Source organism: Balearica regulorum, chromosome 29 (genome assembly GCF_011004875.1).
Source record: "Balearica regulorum gibbericeps isolate bBalReg1 chromosome 29, bBalReg1.pri, whole genome shotgun sequence".
Taxonomy (NCBI): Eukaryota; Metazoa; Chordata; class Aves; order Gruiformes; family Gruidae; genus Balearica; species Balearica regulorum.
In genome coordinates this window covers 1,562,059-1,580,202 of record NC_046212.1, presented here as the reverse complement: position 1 = coordinate 1,580,202, position 18,144 = coordinate 1,562,059, and the positions used below count along the sequence as shown (strand labels likewise).

The following is an 18,144-nucleotide window of genomic DNA, read 5'->3' as shown; positions in this document are numbered from 1 at the left end:
TTCCTCGTATCCAAGCTAAACCTCCTGTGACGCAACTTGAGACCATTCCCTCTTGTCCTTTCGCTAGGCGCTTGGGAGAAGAGACCAACACCCACCCGGCTACAACCTCCTTTGAGGTAGTTGTAGAGAGCGATAAGGTCTCCCCTCAGCCTGCTCCAGGCAAAAGACCCCCAGTTCCCTCAGCCGCTCCCATCAGACTTGTGCTCCAGTCCCTTCAGTGCTCCCCACGAATATTTTGGGATTGGTGCTCCCCACGAATATTGAAAGGGAAGTCCTGGACAGACTTGGCAGGGAGGGAGTGGAAGTTTGGGTCTCCGGCAACTCTGCGCCTACCTTGGCGCAGCACGCCCTGGCCCAAGCACTATCAGAAATCATCCCTGAGGAGGGAGTTAAAACCTACCAATACAGTGATGATATATTGGGGGGGGGGGGGGGGGTGTCCGATGCCACTGCAGTGGGACAAACCCAAAAGAAAATAATCACTCTCCTGGAAAGTTGAGAACTTCAGGTTCCAGCAGAAAAGATACAAGTCCCCTCCCCCCCGAGGTGAAGTTCTTAGCTATATGGTGGCAAGGAGGAGCGATGTGTATTCCCCCCGAAACCTTGGCTACTTTAGAACAGCTAAAAATCCCAGAGGACAAAAGGGAACTGCAACATATCCTAGGCTTGCTGGTATTCTGGAGGAAACATATTCTGGCTTTTTCTATCACAGCTCGTGCCCTGTATGATTTAACGCGCAAAAAAGCTGCCTGGGATTGGACTCCTACTCATGAGGAAGCCCTAATATTACCAGTGTTTGAAGCAGGAACATATCAAGCTTTGGGTCCAATACACCCGACAGATGCGCTCCAAATTGAATGGGGTTTTGCAATTCATGGGGCGTCTACACACGTGTGGCAGCGTGGACCGGAGGGTCCGCCCCGCCCCATTGCGTTTGATTCACGCGGCTTTAAAGATGCAGGAAAGCGATACTCGGTCTGGGAAGCAAAGGGTCTTTTTGTGGTCAGTCTAGCCTTGCAGGAGGCTGAAAGAATGATAGGGCAAGAATCCATAATCCTGCGAGGGCCCTTTAAGGTCCTAACAGCCGTACTGGCAGGCACCCCACCCCCTGTGGCAGCTGCCCAATGGGAAACGGTCAGGAAGTGGTATGCCCAGCTAGAGCGTTCCAGTCACACTGAGCCAGTGGAGGAGGGAGCACCCAGAATGCTCCAAATACAGGGAAAGTCATCCAGGCCCTGATGAGGAAACCCCTTCTTCCTACATAAAGGAAGCCCCCTCATTTGAATCCCACCTGAAAAATGTGTGCTTTACTGACGCCTCTTGGAGGAGGGAGGGGAAAGTGTGGAAATGCCCAGCAGCTGCTCTCCAGGTTGATTCTGGGGAGCCAATTGCAACAGAAGGAGAAGGGAGGGCTCAGCTGGGGGAACTGATAGCAGTTTGGGGTGTGGTAACGAGAGAGGCGGGCAGGATGGACGCCGTACACATCTGCACTGATTCTTGTGCCGTATTCAAGGGGTGCACCGAGTGGCTCTCCTTTTGGGAACAAAAGCAGTGGAAAGTAAACCGGGTGCCCGTCTGGCAAAGGAAAAAGTGGGAGGAGATATTCAAGATCTTCTTGAGGAGGCTGGGAGCCGAGGATGGCCTGTTCCCCGAAAACTCTGTAGCGCCGTAATTTCTGCCTGCGGCCTATGCCGTACCAGACCGGAAAAGCACCCCTTACAAGATCCTGCACTCCATCTGAGGGATGGGAAAGCACTGTGGGAAACCTGGCAGGTCAATTACCTAGGGCCTTCAAGAAATCAGAAGGGAAACAGTATGTGCTTGTTGGGGTGGAAGTAATATCGGGACTTGTTCAGGCCGAAGCAGTAGCAGGGGCGACTGGGGAAAATACAGTAAAAGGGTTAAAGTTGCGGTTTAGCTTTTTACCTAAACCTAAATCGATTCAATCGGACAAGGGCAGCCACTTTACTGCCGGGGTGGTCCAGGAGTGGGCAAAAGCTGAGGGAATACGGTGGACATTCCATACCCCCTACTATCCCCAAGCTAACGGGAGAGATAGTAGAAAAGACCAATGGACTCCTAAAACGCATCCTGAGGCCTGGCGACCCTGGGTGGTCCGCAGGACTCCCGCATGCCATTGCCAGAGTAAATGGTCGATGGGGGATAAATGGATGCCCTAAACTTACTGCTTTCAGTCCAACACCCCCCTCCTTGCTCCCTGGAAAGAGGGAGAAAAAGGACCCTGTAAAGCCCTTGCACTATCCAGGACGACCTGTTCTGGTGGACCTCCCAAGAGCGGGGGAGGTGCCTCTGACCCTTAAAACTCCACGGAACACCTCTTCGTGGATAGCTGCTGATGCCCACGGAAAGGAACACAAGATTAATAGCGGATGGATTGTCCCATCCTTTTAACCACCGATTTGAAAGAATCGGGATCTTTTCCTTTGTTCTTCCTTAGAGGCGTACCTACCAGAAACATCCTCCACCTCAGAAGGTCGAAGCTGGTGCTATTTTTGGGAATTTGTACTCGTAATCTGTGTGATACAGAGATCTACATGGCCCAACCATGCTTGTCAATTCTGCTCAACACCGGCAGTTGTGGGTCTGGTCCTATGTTCTTTGTCTCTCCCTATGTGTTAGGGGAATCACAAGCCAAAATACCCCACATCTGGCTTGGGAATTAGTTCAAGGTTTTGTTAGAACGTGGGCTTACCGAAATGAAGGTCTGTGTCTTACTTTACCTAGATCAGGCGAAGAAGGTTTAAGGTTTTTTATGTCACCTGTAAATCTGTCGTTTGTCTTTGATACGACTAATGCCACGTCTGTAACGTTCCTGTCACCCAACTGGACCGTCAAGAATAACGGGCTGCATTTTTGACAACAGCCAATGATAAGGTCTGATATATATGACGTTTGGAGTAAACCTCCAAAACAAGCCAAAAAGGCAAAGTTACATTCAACAGTGGTGTGTAAAGCTACTAGACCATCCTTTAATGTCTCTATTCCTTCTCCGATAGATAGATCAAACTCCTGATTTGCTAGCGCCAAAGGGAACATACCTGCTGGAAGTGTCACTTTCAAAAAATTCACCAAGAAAACCTCCTGTTATTACTGTTATCCATGGGATCCTCTGTTTGATCCATTGGCAAAACCTGCTTTCTGCGAAGCAAACTATTCTACTCGCTGGGACCCAGAATGCTGTATCCTCCTCCCGAATAAGACTCATACAGCCTCTTGAGATAGAACTAATTGGATGTGGGCTTGGTCAGGAAACCAAGTGGGAGAAGTTTTTGTAGAGCCCAAATTTGATCCACCTATCAGGGAAGTTGAAAACCCCCTTTGTAGTTGTTCTAAGAGAATCACTTGTGATTCGGGGCCAGGAGATCCTCCTGAAACTTGGTTTATTGATAGTCTCAGAACTCTAATTCGAGAGCTGTGCACATGCTGGGGATATCCTTCAAAGGGATGGCAAAATAGCAACAAAACTTGTAATATCACTCTTCCCAGAAGTCGCAGGTTTTTTAAACAAGAACAGTGTGGAGTACCCTTTCCTCATTATCCCCTACAAGGGACGCCTTGAAACACCAAACCTATTACATATGCTATAAATTGTATGGCTCAATATACCTGTAAAACTAGCATATATCCAGCCCCGTTGGGACTAGCATGGGGATGCTCCAATGGAAACTTTTACTTAACACAGGAATAGCATGCCGGCCTGAGGCGTGGATTAGCTATCCCTTCTTTGTGTCCGTCTCGTGTTTGTAATTTTATAGCACCTTCCCGGCGATCGCGGAGAGAAGCGGGAAGTAATCCAAAGGCTCGTCTCGATTGGGCGATTAATGGAGTCCAAACTCCCAATTATTATACTGCTGCACAGCTAACTGCGTTAATGTTTGAGAATATTTTTACCCCTGATGTAATCTTAAAAGACACCAATTTGTCCTAGAAAATACTACCTGGCAGGTACATCTTTTAAGTGACTGGGCACGCTTTGCTTTTGGAGCATTAAACTTACAGGTCCAACAGGTATCAAAGATAAGCCTTCAGAATCGTCTAGCGCAGATTCTTCAGTTTCAAACACAGCCCCACCCCCGGTTCTCCGAACCCTTGCCGAGTCTGAAGCGTTTGCGTCCACAGGCCTGGCTCTGGGCAAGCTCTGCTTACAGCTCTTTATGAATTCTGACAGCACATCAAGGTAGCCAAAGGTGGTGTGGGCTGTAAAACAGCTCCACGCCTGGGTTTGGAGCATCCCACTCCAGGACAGAGGATTTTGCTTAGTAACAAACCGGTGAACCTTACCCTGCTTTAAGGCTGGTTCATAAACCAGCTCTTTTTCCCTGTCAGTCTCTAATTTGTGAGACTTGTACTTGCTCATTCTTTCCCTCAAAGACTTATTTTAACATCAAAATTATCAGAATGGGATAGTTTCACTTGCATCATGATTTGCTTGAAAAAATTCCGGGCCGGTAACTATCGGCTTTGGCTTCACTCACAGTGCCCTAAGCACTGCCCCAACGCAGTCACACGATCCCAGAAGGTACAAGACTTCACGTACTTCCATTAAAAAACACAAGAGCAACTATGCCCTGCAACAGTTCTGAGCGGCCTCATTATCTTTACACCTTCCTGTCAGGTTTATTTCTGGCATTGTTGCCAAAAGAGTCGTCACTGTGTTTCTCACAGCTCGCACCTTCTTTAGCAAATGCTGCTGCAGGATCTGTCGCAGCCTCTAGGGGAAGGTTCCTTTTGCTTTGATGCGTCCCGGGAAGATGCTCCTGAAGAGCTGAGGGAAGTAACCCAGTGGGAAACCCAAAATTCTTGACACGGTGTCAGGGTCTTTGGCCATGAAGAAGCCATGAGTGATGCTTCACAGTGATGCTTAAACGTAATGTTAAAACTCCTCTGAGCGTACAAACTCTCTCTCTCTCTCCTCTTATATGTAGACTCCTTTATGCAGAGTCTTCCTGTATTCCATTCACCTCTACGTTGTCACTTTCTGAGTGACTCTAATGTTGAAAAGAAAGTAACAGAAGCATCCGTTCCCTGCTGGGAGACATTTTTGTTTGCTAAGATAAGTTTCTTCCCTGTGTACCTTCTCTTCAGGATAGAAGAGGGTAACTCTCTTGCCCCTCTGACTGTTAAGATGATCTCTCAAAAGGTAGATTCGTTAAAGGGTGATTGACTCTTGTCAACAATGAAATGCATGTATAAATCCCATGTAGATGTTTTCTCCACTGCACTTAACGGGAGATTAAGTCTAGGCAGCAGAGAGAGCCCTTTCCCATTTAGTCTTGGCACAAGTAGACTAAAAGACACTTTCTTTTCCCTTAGGTTTCTTAACCCATCTCCTTTTTACGAACATTTGCACCCACGTCAGCTGTGGTAGAGGTTTCCCTAAATGCGCTTCATTTATCTTCCTCTCGTGTAAAGGCAATTACGACTAAGTGTGGTGGGCTGTCCCTGGCTGGACAGCAGGTGCCACCCAAAGCCGCTCTATCACTCCCCCTCCTCGGCGGGACAGGGGAGAGAAAACATAGCAAAAGGCTCGTGGGTCGAGATAAGGGCAGGGAGATCAGTCTGCAATTACTGTCACGAGCAAAACAGACTGAGCTTGGGAAAATTAATTTATTACCCATCAAACTCATTACTCAGTCGAGTAATGAGAAGCAAAACCAAATCTTAAAAACACCTTCCCCCCACCCCTCCCTTCTTCCCGGACTAAACTTCACTCCTAATTTTCTCTGCCTCCTTCCCCCGAGCAGTGCAGGGGGATGACGAATGGGGGTGCCGTCAGTTCATCACACGTTGCGTCTGCCGCTCCTTCCCTACGCTGAAATGGCCAAGACCTTGGGAGGGGATGTAGCCAGGAACGCTGACCCACACTGACCAAAGGGATATTCCTGCCTCCAAACTGGGCAGGAGCCAGGTCTGAGGCGGAGCCATTGTGGGGTGTGCACAGGCAGAAGGGAAAGCAGCAGCTACCTCCCTCCGACCCGTCAGCGGGCATTCATTGACAAGGTCGCACACTTGTTCTACAGTCACAGACTTCTTTATTCTCCTTCCTGCTTTATCTCAAAAGAGCTGGGATCTCGCTGGGCGGCTCCCAAAGGCGGCCGCCAGCTTTGGTGGCAGGACCCAGTCAAGGATGTCCCCCTTCAGCACAACCACGATGAGGATGGCGATCTGGAGGAAGGCGAGGAACAGAAGAAGTCTCCTGGGGGACAGGAGAGGGGTCAGGCAGAGCAGGGGCCAAATTTCTCTCCGCTCTTTCCAGACACCCTCTTCAAATGCCACCGTGGGACCATGCACCGTGCCGGGCACAACACTCCCCGCTCAGGACTGGAGTGAGGGGCCCGGGCATCTCTCTCAGCTCTACTGTCCGTCTCCCCAGTGGGCCCCCAAATGCCACCTTATGCACACACCCCCCCCCCAAGCTAGGATGAAAAGACATGCTGGAACATTTCATCCCGGAGAAGTCCCAAGCTGCCTAATGCCCTTGGGACCAGTGGCACGGGCACCCCACTGCCTGTGGAAGAGCCCCGGCACCGCGAGCCCCCCGGGCAACTCACCTCAGCCAAGAAGTGACGCCATGCCTCCTTGACGCCAGCTGCTCCTCCTACAGGCCAAGGCACAGTGGGGACATGTGTTGGGGTGTGCGAGGGGGCCGAGGTTTGGGGGCTCAGAGCCCCTCCCTCGTCCCCGCTGAGACCAGTGCCCTCATGTTCCTCGGGCACAGAGCAGACCCTTCCCTCCCCAAGGCCCACGGCGGGCTTGTCTGTCCTACCAGCCGCAGGGCCACCATCTCCTGCATCAGCGACTCCTCTGGTGGTTCTGCCTGCACCTTCTTCCCCCTGCTACAGAAAGCATGGGGTTGTGGGCTGTGAGAAGAGACCTCGGCCAGCATGGTGACCCCCCCGGGTGGTGGCCAACAGGGAGCCGGGGTGCTGCCCAGCCTCAGCTGCTCAGCACCCCCCATCCCGCTGCCACAGGTTTCAATCAGGGACCCATTGCCACTCACAAAGCTCTTGGCTCTCGGAGGCATTCCCGTCTCTCCTGGAGGTGCTGGAGCTTGTTCCTGAGCAGCTGGAAAAGCAAAGGGCCCGCTCAAGAGTCCATGCCACGCTCGCTCTGAGGGGGCTTTAACCTCACAAACGTGTTGAGCCCCCATCCCTCCTGTCCACAGTACCTTCTTGACCTCAACTTGCTCCTGCAGAGCTTTTGTCAGCTCTGACCACTGGTCCATCTGCAAAGCAAGCGGGACACATTGCAGGGAGCCGTGGTGGAAAGGGCATCCCCAGTCAGTCCCCACCCAGGGCATGGGCAAGTCACGCCAGGGCCAGGGTGGCAGGCACCCGGCTGTCCTGGGACTAGCACCATTGCCCAGCAGCTCTGGACACTCCCCGAGGGACTGACGGATCTGGTTCACAGACCTTGAAAAGCTCCGGCACTGCTGTGCCTCCCTCTGCCTTTCCCTGAAAGAGGTCTGCCTGCGAGAGAAAGGGGAACAGGAACCTCTCCAGGAGGGGCAGGGGGTGGACGAGGACCCCCGTGGCACCGGCAAGAGCCCACCGCCAGACTACCCGGCACCCCCCTCCCAATCCAGAGGCCCCAGCCCTCCGTCACGGATGCCATTGAGGCCCAAAGGAACGCTCCTCCCCAGCCACAGCACTGCCGCGGCTGCTGGGCTGCACGGCCCCAGCACTGGCACCCCCCTCCCTGACTCTGTCAGGACGGGCCTCCTTCTCCCCTCTACCTTCTGCGCCTCTTCCACGCTCACGCCTGCCTCCCCGTTCTCCATCTGAAAGTGCTCCTGCGGGAGAGGAGGGGAAGAGGAGCAGCCGTCAGGGCACGGGCACACTCCCACGAGTGCACTGCCCTCCGCCTTATCCCCTCCCGGCTCCCTTCGGGCACTGCCTTGGCCCTCGCGTCCCCTCTCCTTCCCAGCCCTGCAGGCACTGCGGGCAGACAGAGGGACCCCCAGGCTCAACTCTGGACATGGTCCACACCTGGACCATGCTCTCGGTGACCCTGCTCGAGCAGGGGCAAGTGCACGAGACAAGATGATGTCCAGAGGTGCCTTCCAACCTCAACGCGTCTGGGATTCTGTGAACTCACCTTTGTCTGGGCCACCAGCCCCTCCAGCTCCTGGAGCTCCTGGCGGTTGTTTTGGAAACACCGCGCCACATCACAGTTCTGGGAAGAGGAGCCGGAAACAGGCACTGAGCCCCTGACACAGCCCCAGCCACCGCTGCTGGCCGACACGGGCGCAGGCGGGGACACTGACCTGTTTGCTGAGCGCCTCCACGGCTTCCCTCAGCTCCTGCTGCTTCTTCCCCTGCGTGGGCAAAGGAGGGGTCAGGGGCTCAGCTCTCGCAGCCCCAGCCCCCGGGGGCAAGGGGAACGCTCCACACCTACCAGACACCGCAGCAGCTCCTTGTGCCTTACGGACTCCGCAGAACACTGGGCCAGGCGCTCCCGGAGCATGCGGAGGTCTGCCTTCACCGCTTCTGCCTGCATGGCTGCACCTGCGCGGCGGGAGCCAGCAGGGTGTGAGGGGCACGGGCGCGGGCACTGTCAGGCACGCACACTGGCGGGGACAGTCCCCGAGCACAGGCGCGCACACGCTCTCTCACGCGCAGGACATGGCCACGCAGATGCACGGTCAGGGCTGCCCAGGGCTGCCACGGGAGCCTCCCCCCAGAGAGGAGCACCGTCAGCCGCCTGCGCTCGCGCACCTGCAGCCCCCGCAGCCAGCGGTGCTGTGCGTGCACGTGCACTAGCTGTGTGCTCGTCTCGGCCTGCGGCAGCTGGGTGTGGAGCACGTGGCAGGAGGTGGTGTGGGGGGCTGAGGAGAGAAGGAGCTTCCCCTGCCCTGCTATGCCAGGCGCTCACGGGGCCCCTCCTGCCCTGGGGCGTCTGCCACGCCACCTCCAGCATCCACATGCCACCCTGTGAGCTCAATACGCCCCCAGCCCCGCGATCCCCTTCCTCTTGGTCCCCCCCTTACCAGCCCCAGCAGCACACGTGCCTCGGTCCAGGCAGCTGCCTTCCCCCCGCCGCTGGCAGACACACACAGACCCCCGGCCAAGGGCTGCGGGGACCGTGGGCATACTGAGCCCTCACCTCCTCTTCTCTGTCGGGTGCCTTCCACTGCACGGCGGACACAGGACAGGTTGTTGGCGACTACTCTCCAAACTCCTGCCCAGTAGCACCGAGGTTGGGTTCTCCTCCAAATGCTCCCCCGCCTCTGGGAGCAGCTCCCTTTCTACCTGCCAGGGCGCCCGTCTCACAAAGGCACAGTGACATGCCAGTGACACGGCACCGCTGCCCGCTGTGACACGGCCACCACCTCCCTGGGGCTGGCGCCCAGAGCTGAGGCGGGGCCCAGCCGCCACCACGGGGAAACAGGGCGTCACTCTCAGCACCCACTCTTAGCATGCAGGCGGGAGCGACTGCGGGTGCCGCCTGTCGGCGTCTCCCCGTGGGGTTTGCCCGTTCCTTGACCATCCGGCTGTCACAGCTCCCCACCCCAGCACCAGGCATGAGCCAGGCTGTGCACGGCCTCCCAGCAGGCACACGCAGACACTCACACGCAGGCGCATGCACCACGGGTGTGCACCACAGATGTGCACGGACGGCCACTCCGCGTGGGCTCCAGCACAGAGCTCAAGCACCCAGCCCCCGAACTACAGCCCGGGAAGGGGAAAAAGAAAGACTATCCCTCTGCTCTAGCCCGGGCAGACACCGTGCTTGCAGACTCCCAAGCGGAATGCGGTCTCTCCCGTGCTCAGAGAGCCGCGGCTGCCAGCAGGCATGGGGTCATGCTGGAACACCTCCAAGCGTGTGCCTGCCACAGGGCAGGTTTCTTTCTGAAGGGACTGCAGTGACTGTGGCTGTGGGTAAGGCCACGCTGGAGCAGGTGCACCTCGAGGCGACTGTGACTGTGGCTAAGTCTATGCCGCAGCAGGTATAGCCCTGGAGAGACTGTGGCTCGTAGGTCAGGCTCCACTTGGAGCAGGTGCAGCCCTAAGGGACTGCAGCCTGTGGATAAGTCCAAGCCGGAGCAGGGGCAAGGGGAGGAGTTCATCGCAATGTCAGACCCGATGGTCTGGCCCAGAGGGACCAGGGGTGGAGACTGTAATGGAAATGCTTTTAAATGGTTGTAACCCATGATTTGAGTTGCGTGTTAGAGGAATTACCGTAGCAGGAACCACCTGAACCAACGGAGGACAAGCCTTACAAGAAGCAGTGCAAGTGCAGCAGTGGACCTGACCTGAGCTGCTTTGGTGCCCAGGAGCTCCACACAACACACCACCTCTCCCCTCCTGAGTGACCGCCGTAAGAGATGGAGCCCAGAGTCATGAGCTGAATGAACTCAACGGACATTTGTGGACATTTGAGGGACACTTTACAAGGGTAGTCCATAGACTAAGGGACATATGATATGCCTAATTTGCACATTATATCAGAGGAAGAGAAGGGGAGGTGGTGGTGAATGAGGATGTATTGGATAGCGCGGGACCCGAGCCTGATGTAAGTGGTATGGAGTAAGGGGTGGATAAAGGCCTGGTTTCTGTAAGATGAACGCACGGCTTTTGCTTTCCTTATTAAAGCGTCTTTATCTCAACCCATGAGTTTTCTCACTGTCACTCTTCCGACTCTCTCCTCCATCGTGCCGGGGGGTGGGGGGGGCGCGTCGGGGGCAGGTGGGAGCGAGCGAGCGAGCGAGCGGCCGCGTGGTGATTAGCTGCCACTGGTGTAAAACCAGGACAATGGGGACAGGGGCCTGCTGGGCTGTGGTGCCACCAGGGATGGGAGCCTGGGGAGGCGGGAGACGTGGGCCGTGGAGCTGTGGGGAGGGAGAAGGGCAGGGGCTGTGGGGCTGTGGTGTGGGAGGGTGGCTGTGGGGGTTGTGGGGAGCATTGGGGAGGGAGGAAGGGAGGGGGCTTGGAAGGGTCTAGGGGTCTGTGGGTGAGCGTGTTTGCTGGCCTCAGTGTAAATGAGTCCCCGGCTGCTGGAGCCTGAGTAGCCTCAGACACGCTTACCGGGGTGGCCTGCACGTTGCTGAATGGTTGCCGAAAAGGTGGAGTAAAAAACCGACCGTGGTGGTTCCACCCGATTCTACAGCTTCATAAATACTGCGGGGACAGAGGGAGGGTGGGAGGCCAGGTGAGGCTGGCACGCAGGGACCTGGCTTGCGGCAGGCAGGGTGGCGGCGCCCAGTGCCTTGCAGATGAGACTGGGCCTGGCCTGGAGAGGCTGCGCGGAGCAGCACGCAGGGCAAGACCCTCTCCCTGTGCCCCAATGTACGCACCCACGGTGAGCACATGGAGGTGGAGATAGAAAAGACTTTATTGGCGGGGGCTGTCAAAAGGGCAGGGTCGTAGCAGGAGGGGCAGAACTGGCCCTGGTCAATTCGCTTGCGCTTGCAGCCCAGAAAGCCAACCGTATCTGAGAATCATAGAACCATAGAATGGTTTGGGTTGGAAGGGACCTTAAAGATCATCTAGTTCCAACCCCCCTGCTGTGGGCAGGGACACCCTCCACTAGACCACGTTGCCCAGAGCCTCATCCAGCCTGGTCTTAAACACGCCCAGGGATGGGGCATCCACAACCTCTCTGGGCAACCTGTTCCAGTGCCTCACCACTCTAACAGTAAAGAATTTCTTTCTAACATCTAATCTAAATCGACCCTCCTTCAGCTTAAACCCGTTACCCCTTGTCCTGTCACTACACTCCCTGATAAACACCCCCTCCTGGGTCGCCCCTCTGAGGTCATCATGGGCATCACCAGCCGGCTCTTGTGAGGTCATAACCTGCTGCCCTCCGTAAAACCCCACGCTGCGGAGGTGGGCAGCAGCGCGAAGCAGAGCGCTTTCAGCAGCAAGCGGATGCCTGGAGAAGAGGTGCCTGGGTCTCGGGAGAAGAGCAGGCTTTTCCCTCCTCCTGGCCAGTGTGCTGCTATTGCAGGGATCTCAGCCAGGATGGGCAGGTGGGTGCAGTGGGGCCCAGAAAGCAGGGAGGGATCCGGCCAGAAGCCTTGTGTGCTGCCTGGCTTCCCGGCAGAGCAGGCAGACCCAGAGCATAGGGGCCGTCTGCACTAGTGCCCTCCAGCCCGGCAGCCCAGCAACCCCTCCACTCCGGGGGCACGGCCCTGCCCCTTCTCTGGGGAGAGCTGGGTGGGGCCATGCTGCTGCCCCTCGCCGTGTCAGGCCAGAGGTGTTTGTGTCCCAGGGGTGGTGTTCAACGGGCCAGACCTTCGCAGAGGCTCTGGGCCCTGGGGCTTGCAGCTGTGCTGAGCACCAGGTTCCTCCTGGTGGCAAGTGAGCTCCTAAAGGGACCCCTGGTAAATAGGTGTGCCAACCTTGGGCTTTGGTAACAACAGCGTTCCCTGTTACAGAGACTGCAACACCCAGCAGAAGGGCAGGCAGGTCCTGAGGCTCCTGTTCCTGCTGTTTCCCATCCTGTCTGGTGAGTACCCCTGACCAAAAACGGTCCCCTCAGTCCTGGGGAGAGGGACCAGCTCCTGAGGAAAATAACCATCTCTTGACAATGTGATCCACAGCTATTGTCTACTGCTGGATCTCCACGGTGTGGGGAGAGGGAGTGCGGTGGGTAAGTGCCTCTTGCTGTGGGAAAGCCAAGGCCTGCAAAGGCTGTGCTTCTGCCCTCCTGCCTCCCCTGGGGACACGGGGCACATTTTTATGCCCGTCACCACTGAGGCAGAAAAGGCGTGGTGGGAGGGGGGCAGAGGCAGGGGGGAGGGGCACGTCTCTTTGTCCTCCAAACTCCTCTGTGCCTTGATGGGGTTCAACATGGAGCCGGTTCTCCTGGAGGGACCTTGGCAGAATGGCAGGGTGAAGTGTGGAGCACTTTGGCAGAGGTGCTTTTGCTGCCTGCATCCCTCTTGGATAGCCTCGGGGGTCAGACGGAGACCCGAAGGATGCTCTGCCGAACATGGCTGGTCAAAGAGCCCAAGCTTTGGGTCGCGGTGTCTCCAAAGTGACTTGAAGCAGCAGGAAATTCTGCCAGCTCTCCCTAGGGGAGTCTCCTTTGGGAAGCTCTGGCAGTGCTGCTCGTGCTTGCTCCAGCGGAGTGCCTCTGCCAAGTGTCAGTTTTGGCAGTAAACGAGCTACTTACGGAGTGCATCCCACCCCCTCTTGATCTTGCAGGAGGCGCCAGGGCTTCCGGAAGCGGAGCTGCGGTCTCTGAGGTAAGAGTGCTTTCTCGCCAAGGACCGCACTCTGTGGAGCCATCGTGCTGCCTGCGTGCACTCGCTTCACGCCCGGGGCTCCTGACCTTCCCCGTCTACTACTCGCGGTGGTGGAAGGGAGCCCTTTGTAAACCAGAGGACAGAAAGGCTCTGGGGGATGGGGAGGGACCCAAGCCCACGGGACCCTTCTCTGCGTGGCGTTGGGAGCCTGCCTGCAGAGGCTGGGCAGCTGCTGGACAAGAGCTGCTTTCTCTTTGCCTCCAGGAACTCACAGGCTTGGCTGGAGCTGAAGATGCGGGAGCTCAAGGAGACGGTGGCTCAGGTGTCTGATGCAAAGGGGAACATAGTGCAGGCAGTGAGCGAGGTCCTTGAAGACCATGGTGTCCAAGAGGAGAAGAGAGAGGTAAGGGTGCTGGGGGTAGATGAGAGACCTGGCTCCCTTTCCGGGCTCCCTCCTGCGGCGTCCTCTTGGCACTCTCAAAGTCAGCACCTTTTCTGACAGGTCTTGCCTTGTGTTTTGTGACGCGGAGGTGCTCCTTGGCTCTGTGCTAGGACTGGGGGTTTATGCAGAACGGTCCGTGCGTGTGGTGGTGGTCACTGCCATCTCTCCCTTTGCAATTCTTTCCCAGGAAATTCTGCGGTTGGCCCAGGCGGCAATTGAGAAGGCCCTTGACAGCTACCCCCAGATGCGTGACTGGGCTCTGGAAGCCCTAGGTATGAAGAGAGAAAGTCTCGCTGCCCTCGGTTTGTGGACGGCACTCCCCCACAGTCTGCCAAGATCTGCTTTCAAGCCTGAGAAATGCATCCTAATGCACTGCTCCAACTCCTAATCTCTGTCCGCCTTCGTGTCAGGTGCCACCATTGATGAGAAGAGGACATCCAAGAGTTATGGTGGGCAAGGCAAGAAGACCTGGTGGCTTTTTCCATTCGCCTTCTCTTCTGCAAACCCTCCAGAGACAATCTTGCAGGTATCACAAGGGAAGTCCTGACTTGCGGTTCACCTCCTTGCTTTCGGATTGGCGGACCAAGTGCACAGCACTTCCCTTCAGCCCGGCCACACCGCTCAGCCCTGCAGTCTGCACCGCACTCCTGACCCCTGCGATTCCTGACGGCACTGCCCTCCCATCAGGAGGGGGACCGTGCTGAACCCAGCTGCTGTGACCTGCCCACCAGCCTTGGTTGCAGTTAGCCGAGGAACTTTGTCCTTGGCGGTCCCACTGCCAAACCGCAACTCGGAGAGTCCCTTTCCAGAGTGGGTGGGAGCGGTGGGGGGTGCTGAGCCACAGAAGCAGCGAGAGATGCTCCTCCGGGCCCCTGGACCTAAACCTGCATGACCAAGTCTGAAGCAGGGTCCAAGTCTGCACTGGAGCCGCAGCTGCAGGGCAGTCTTTGAAGGGCGATGGGGTGAGGTGCACTAGGGAGACCTGCCCTGCCCTGGTGGTGGAGCCCAGAGGTTTTGGAGGAGCCCTTCCGTATTGCCCGGCTGCCCATCGACTCGGACCCATTTACGAGCAGGATTGCAGCCCACAGGCAAGGCAAGGTTTCTGCTTCTGGCCAAACAGGCAGCTCCGTTGGCTCTTTGGCTGCCTTGCCGCTCATGGTCATGGCTTTCTGGTTTCAGCTCCGTATTGCCCCAGGCAGCTGCTGGGCTTTCCAAGGATCTCGAGGCCACGTGGTCATCCGTCTGCCTGAGCCAATCTGGCCAACGGCTTTCACCATCTGGCATATCTCCAAGGCAGTCTCTCCTTCCGGGGAAGTCAGCAGCGCCCCCAAAGAGTTTGCTGTCTCCGTAAGTCTTTGCCTTGCGCTTCTTGGCGGGGCCCAGCCCCAGGGAAAAGCTGTGCCAGAGCCGTGCTGCTCACGGCGCTTACTCTCAGACAGCTGTCTGGGGCCGGCTGCTGCAGAGCACCGCATCCCCTGGGGGGGCACTGGGGGCTCGTGGGGTTCTGCGCCTCTGGGGGCTTCTTCTCTGCTTTGTGGCCAAGGTTCCTGGAGCATGTCTGCTCAACGCCCCCTGACCCCGAGTCAGCCTAAGCTGTGCTAGACTACCGCTAGAGCCGAGGGAGGTGGGGAAGGGTTCCCGGGTTCAGCCTCGGCATGCCCTTTTGCCGACGCCCTGCTCGAGCCTGACCGGCTCCCTTTGTCTCTTGTCTTTGAGGGAGTGGATGAGGCAATGGCAGAAACGCTCCTGGGGACGTTCACCTACGACGTGCACAAGGAGATCGCTCAGACGTTCCATGTGCAGGTACCGCAAGAGCTGTGGGCAGGATGCCCGGGAAGAAGGCAGGGTTGTCCGCAAGCCCTTGGGGGGAAAGAGTGCAGAGGGTCACCCCAGCCAGCCTCTGCTCTCCCACGCTGCTTGCTCCTGCGGGGAGGACAGCAAGGGGAGAGCAAATGGGGCTTTGCTCTGCTGGCTGAGGCAGCTGACCCACCTTTGCAAGGGCTTTCCTTTTCCTCCACGTAGCGAGCGTAGAGAAAGCAGCGGTGGGAAGGGGTGGAGGAAGGGAAACAGTCCCCCTCAGGGGAGACAGCAGGAGGGAGGACGGCAGAGGTCTTCCCCCTCAGCGGGACTCTTCCCGTGTCCCAGAGCAGCCCAGGCAGCAAAACGCCTCCGCTTTCCACAGCTCCCCTCAGCAAGCCTCGGAGGCCAGAGCTTTGCTTTCTAGGCACAGAGGGTGCCTCCATGGCCCTGGCAAAGAGGGGTCTGGTTGCCCTGGCTTCCTCCTTTGCCGGGGCTGCCGTATGGTCCTCAGCAGGGGGAGCGCGGGCAGAGGGGGCGCCGGCGATGTGCTGAGGCTCTTGCCACCTGCGTCATGATGGCTCCCCCCATTTCTTTACAGACGGAGCTTCCCAGGACCTTTCGCTCCATCACATTCCAGGTGCACAGCAACTGGGGAAACCCAGAGTACACCTGTGTGTACCGAGTACAGGTTCACGGGAAGACGGCGAGCCACAACGACCGCCCGCAGGCCCAAGAGCTCCTTTAGGAAGAAAAATAAAAGAAAAAGGAGATGTTTGGCAGCTTGACGTGTGCGCGTGTTCCTTGGGAGAGATCTTCCAGGGAGCTTCCAGGGTCTTGTGCCTCTAGTGGGGAAGGGAGCTTTCTCTCTCAGGAGGAGGATGCTCGTGGTCCAAGGGACTTTGCACCCTTGGCAGGAGGATAAGGGATGGAAAACACCTAGGTGGGACAGGCTGCAAGGGACACAGGGAAGGGGAATGGGGCTTGAAGGACAAGCAGCCCGATGGTTCAGCTCAAGCTTCCGCAGCCCAGGCTCGCTCACCAAAGCTCCAGTGTCACTGGCAGAAAGCAGAATCGCAGGCCCGGGAAAGCTCTCCCGCTGCCAGAGGAGAGGAGCGAATCAGGTCTGGCTGCAAGGCCCGGTGCTCGCTCTTCGTAGGCAGTGGGGTGCCCATGCCAGTGGTCCCAAGGGCATTAGGCAGCTTGGGACTTCTCCGGGATGAAATGTTTCAGTATGTCTTTTCTTCCTAGCTTGGGGGTGGGAGGGTGCATAAGGGGGCATTTGGGGGCCCACTGGGGAGACGGACAGTAGAGCTGAGAGAGATGCCCGGGCCCCTCACTCCAGTCCTGAGCGGGGAGTGTTGTGCCCGGCACGGTGCATGGTCCCACGGTGGCATTTGAAGAGGGTGTCTGGAAAGAGCGGAGAGAAATTTGGCCCCTGCTCTGCCTGACCCCTCTCCTGTCCCCCAGGAGACTTCTTCTGTTCCTCGCCTTCCTCCAGATCGCCATCCTCATCGTGGTTGTGCTGAAGAGGGACATCCTTGACTGGGTCCTGCCACCAAAGCTGGCGGCCGCCTTTGGGAGCCGCCCAGCGAGATCCCAGCTCTTTTGAGATAAAGCAGGAAAGAGAATAAAGACGCCTGTGACTGTGGAACAAGTGTGCGACCTTGTCAATGAATGTCCGCTGACGGGTCGGAGGGAGGTAGCTGCTGCTTTCCCTTCTGCCTGTGCACACCACGCAATGGCTCTGCCTCAGACCTGGCTCTTGCCCGGTTTGGAGGCAGGAATATCCCTCTGGTCAGTGTGGGTCAGCGTTCCTGGCTACATCCCCTCGCAAGATCTTGCCCATCCACAGTCTAGTGGGGGTGGGGTGGGGGGTGGAGCAGGGGGGGGAATGTGGGAGAGACAGCCTTGATGCTGTGGCAGCACTGCTCAGTAGTAGCCAAAACACTGGTGTGTTATCAACACCTTGCTAGCTACCAACACAAAGCACAGCACCGTGGGAGATGCTTTGGGGAAAATTACCTCCCTCTCAGTCAGATCCAACACAGCAGGGGGTGTGGAGGCAGGCAGTTGCCGTGGGTGTCTGTGGCTGAGGCAGTGTCTGAAGCGGTTTGGGGCAGTTGTGGGGTATTTGATGATAAACAGCTAATAGCTGAGGAGAGCTAAAGAAACCCAAAAGAAAATAATCACTCTCCTGGAAAGTGGAGAACTTCAGGTTCCAGCAGAAAAGATACAAGTCCCCTCCCCCCCGAGGTGAAGTTCTTAGCTATATGGTGGCAAGGAGGAGCGATGTGTATTCCCCCCGAAACCTTGGCTACTTTAGAACAGCTAAAAATCCCAGAGGACAAAAGGGAACTGCAACATATCCTAGGCTTGCTGGTATTCTGGAGGAAACATATTCTGGCTTTTTCTATCACAGCTCGTGCCCTGTATGATTTAACGCGCAAAAAAGCTGCCTGGGATTGGACTCCTACTCATGAGGAAGCCCTAATATTACCAGTGTTTGAAGCAGGAACATATCAAGCTTTGGGTCCAATACACCCGACAGATGCGCTCCAAATTGAATGGGGTTTTGCAATTCATGGGGCGTCTACACACGTGTGGCAGCGTGGACCGGAGGGTCCGCCCCGCCCCATTGCGTTTGATTCACGCGGCTTTAAAGATGCAGGAAAGCGATACTCGGTCT

At 56.7% G+C, this 18,144-nt stretch overlaps 2 protein-coding genes and 1 long non-coding RNA gene across 3 annotated transcripts; 2 read left to right on the top strand and 1 right to left on the bottom strand.

Annotated features, from left to right (window-relative positions):
* Positions 1–6,041: 6,041 nt before the first annotated feature.
* On the bottom strand, positions 6,042–9,816 carry LOC142598640 (uncharacterized). Its single transcript, XM_075737692.1, has 11 exons — positions 9,011–9,816; positions 8,419–8,528; positions 8,288–8,338; positions 8,119–8,196; positions 7,757–7,813; positions 7,434–7,490; positions 7,190–7,246; positions 7,022–7,086; positions 6,788–6,857; positions 6,573–6,619; positions 6,042–6,217 (listed from the first exon to the last, which is right to left on the bottom strand). The coding sequence occupies exons 1-11, from the start codon at positions 9,111–9,113 to the stop codon at positions 6,076–6,078; spliced, it is 837 nt and encodes a 278-aa protein (XP_075593807.1). The 5' UTR covers positions 9,114–9,816; the 3' UTR covers positions 6,042–6,075.
* A 2,618-nt stretch (positions 9,817–12,434) lies between these two features.
* Positions 12,435–13,666, top strand: LOC142598697 (uncharacterized). Its single transcript, XR_012832713.1, has 3 exons — positions 12,435–12,474; positions 13,176–13,216; positions 13,481–13,666. It is a non-coding gene; the product is annotated as an uncharacterized LOC142598697 (long non-coding RNA).
* Positions 13,667–13,902: 236 nt separating this feature from the next.
* Positions 13,903–17,067, top strand: LOC142598594 (SUN domain-containing protein 3-like). Its single transcript, XM_075737568.1, has 6 exons — positions 13,903–13,930; positions 14,069–14,184; positions 14,838–15,005; positions 15,375–15,461; positions 16,057–16,181; positions 16,926–17,067. The coding sequence occupies exons 1-6, from the start codon at positions 13,903–13,905 to the stop codon at positions 17,065–17,067; spliced, it is 666 nt and encodes a 221-aa protein (XP_075593683.1).
* Positions 17,068–18,144: the final 1,077 nt, after the last annotated feature.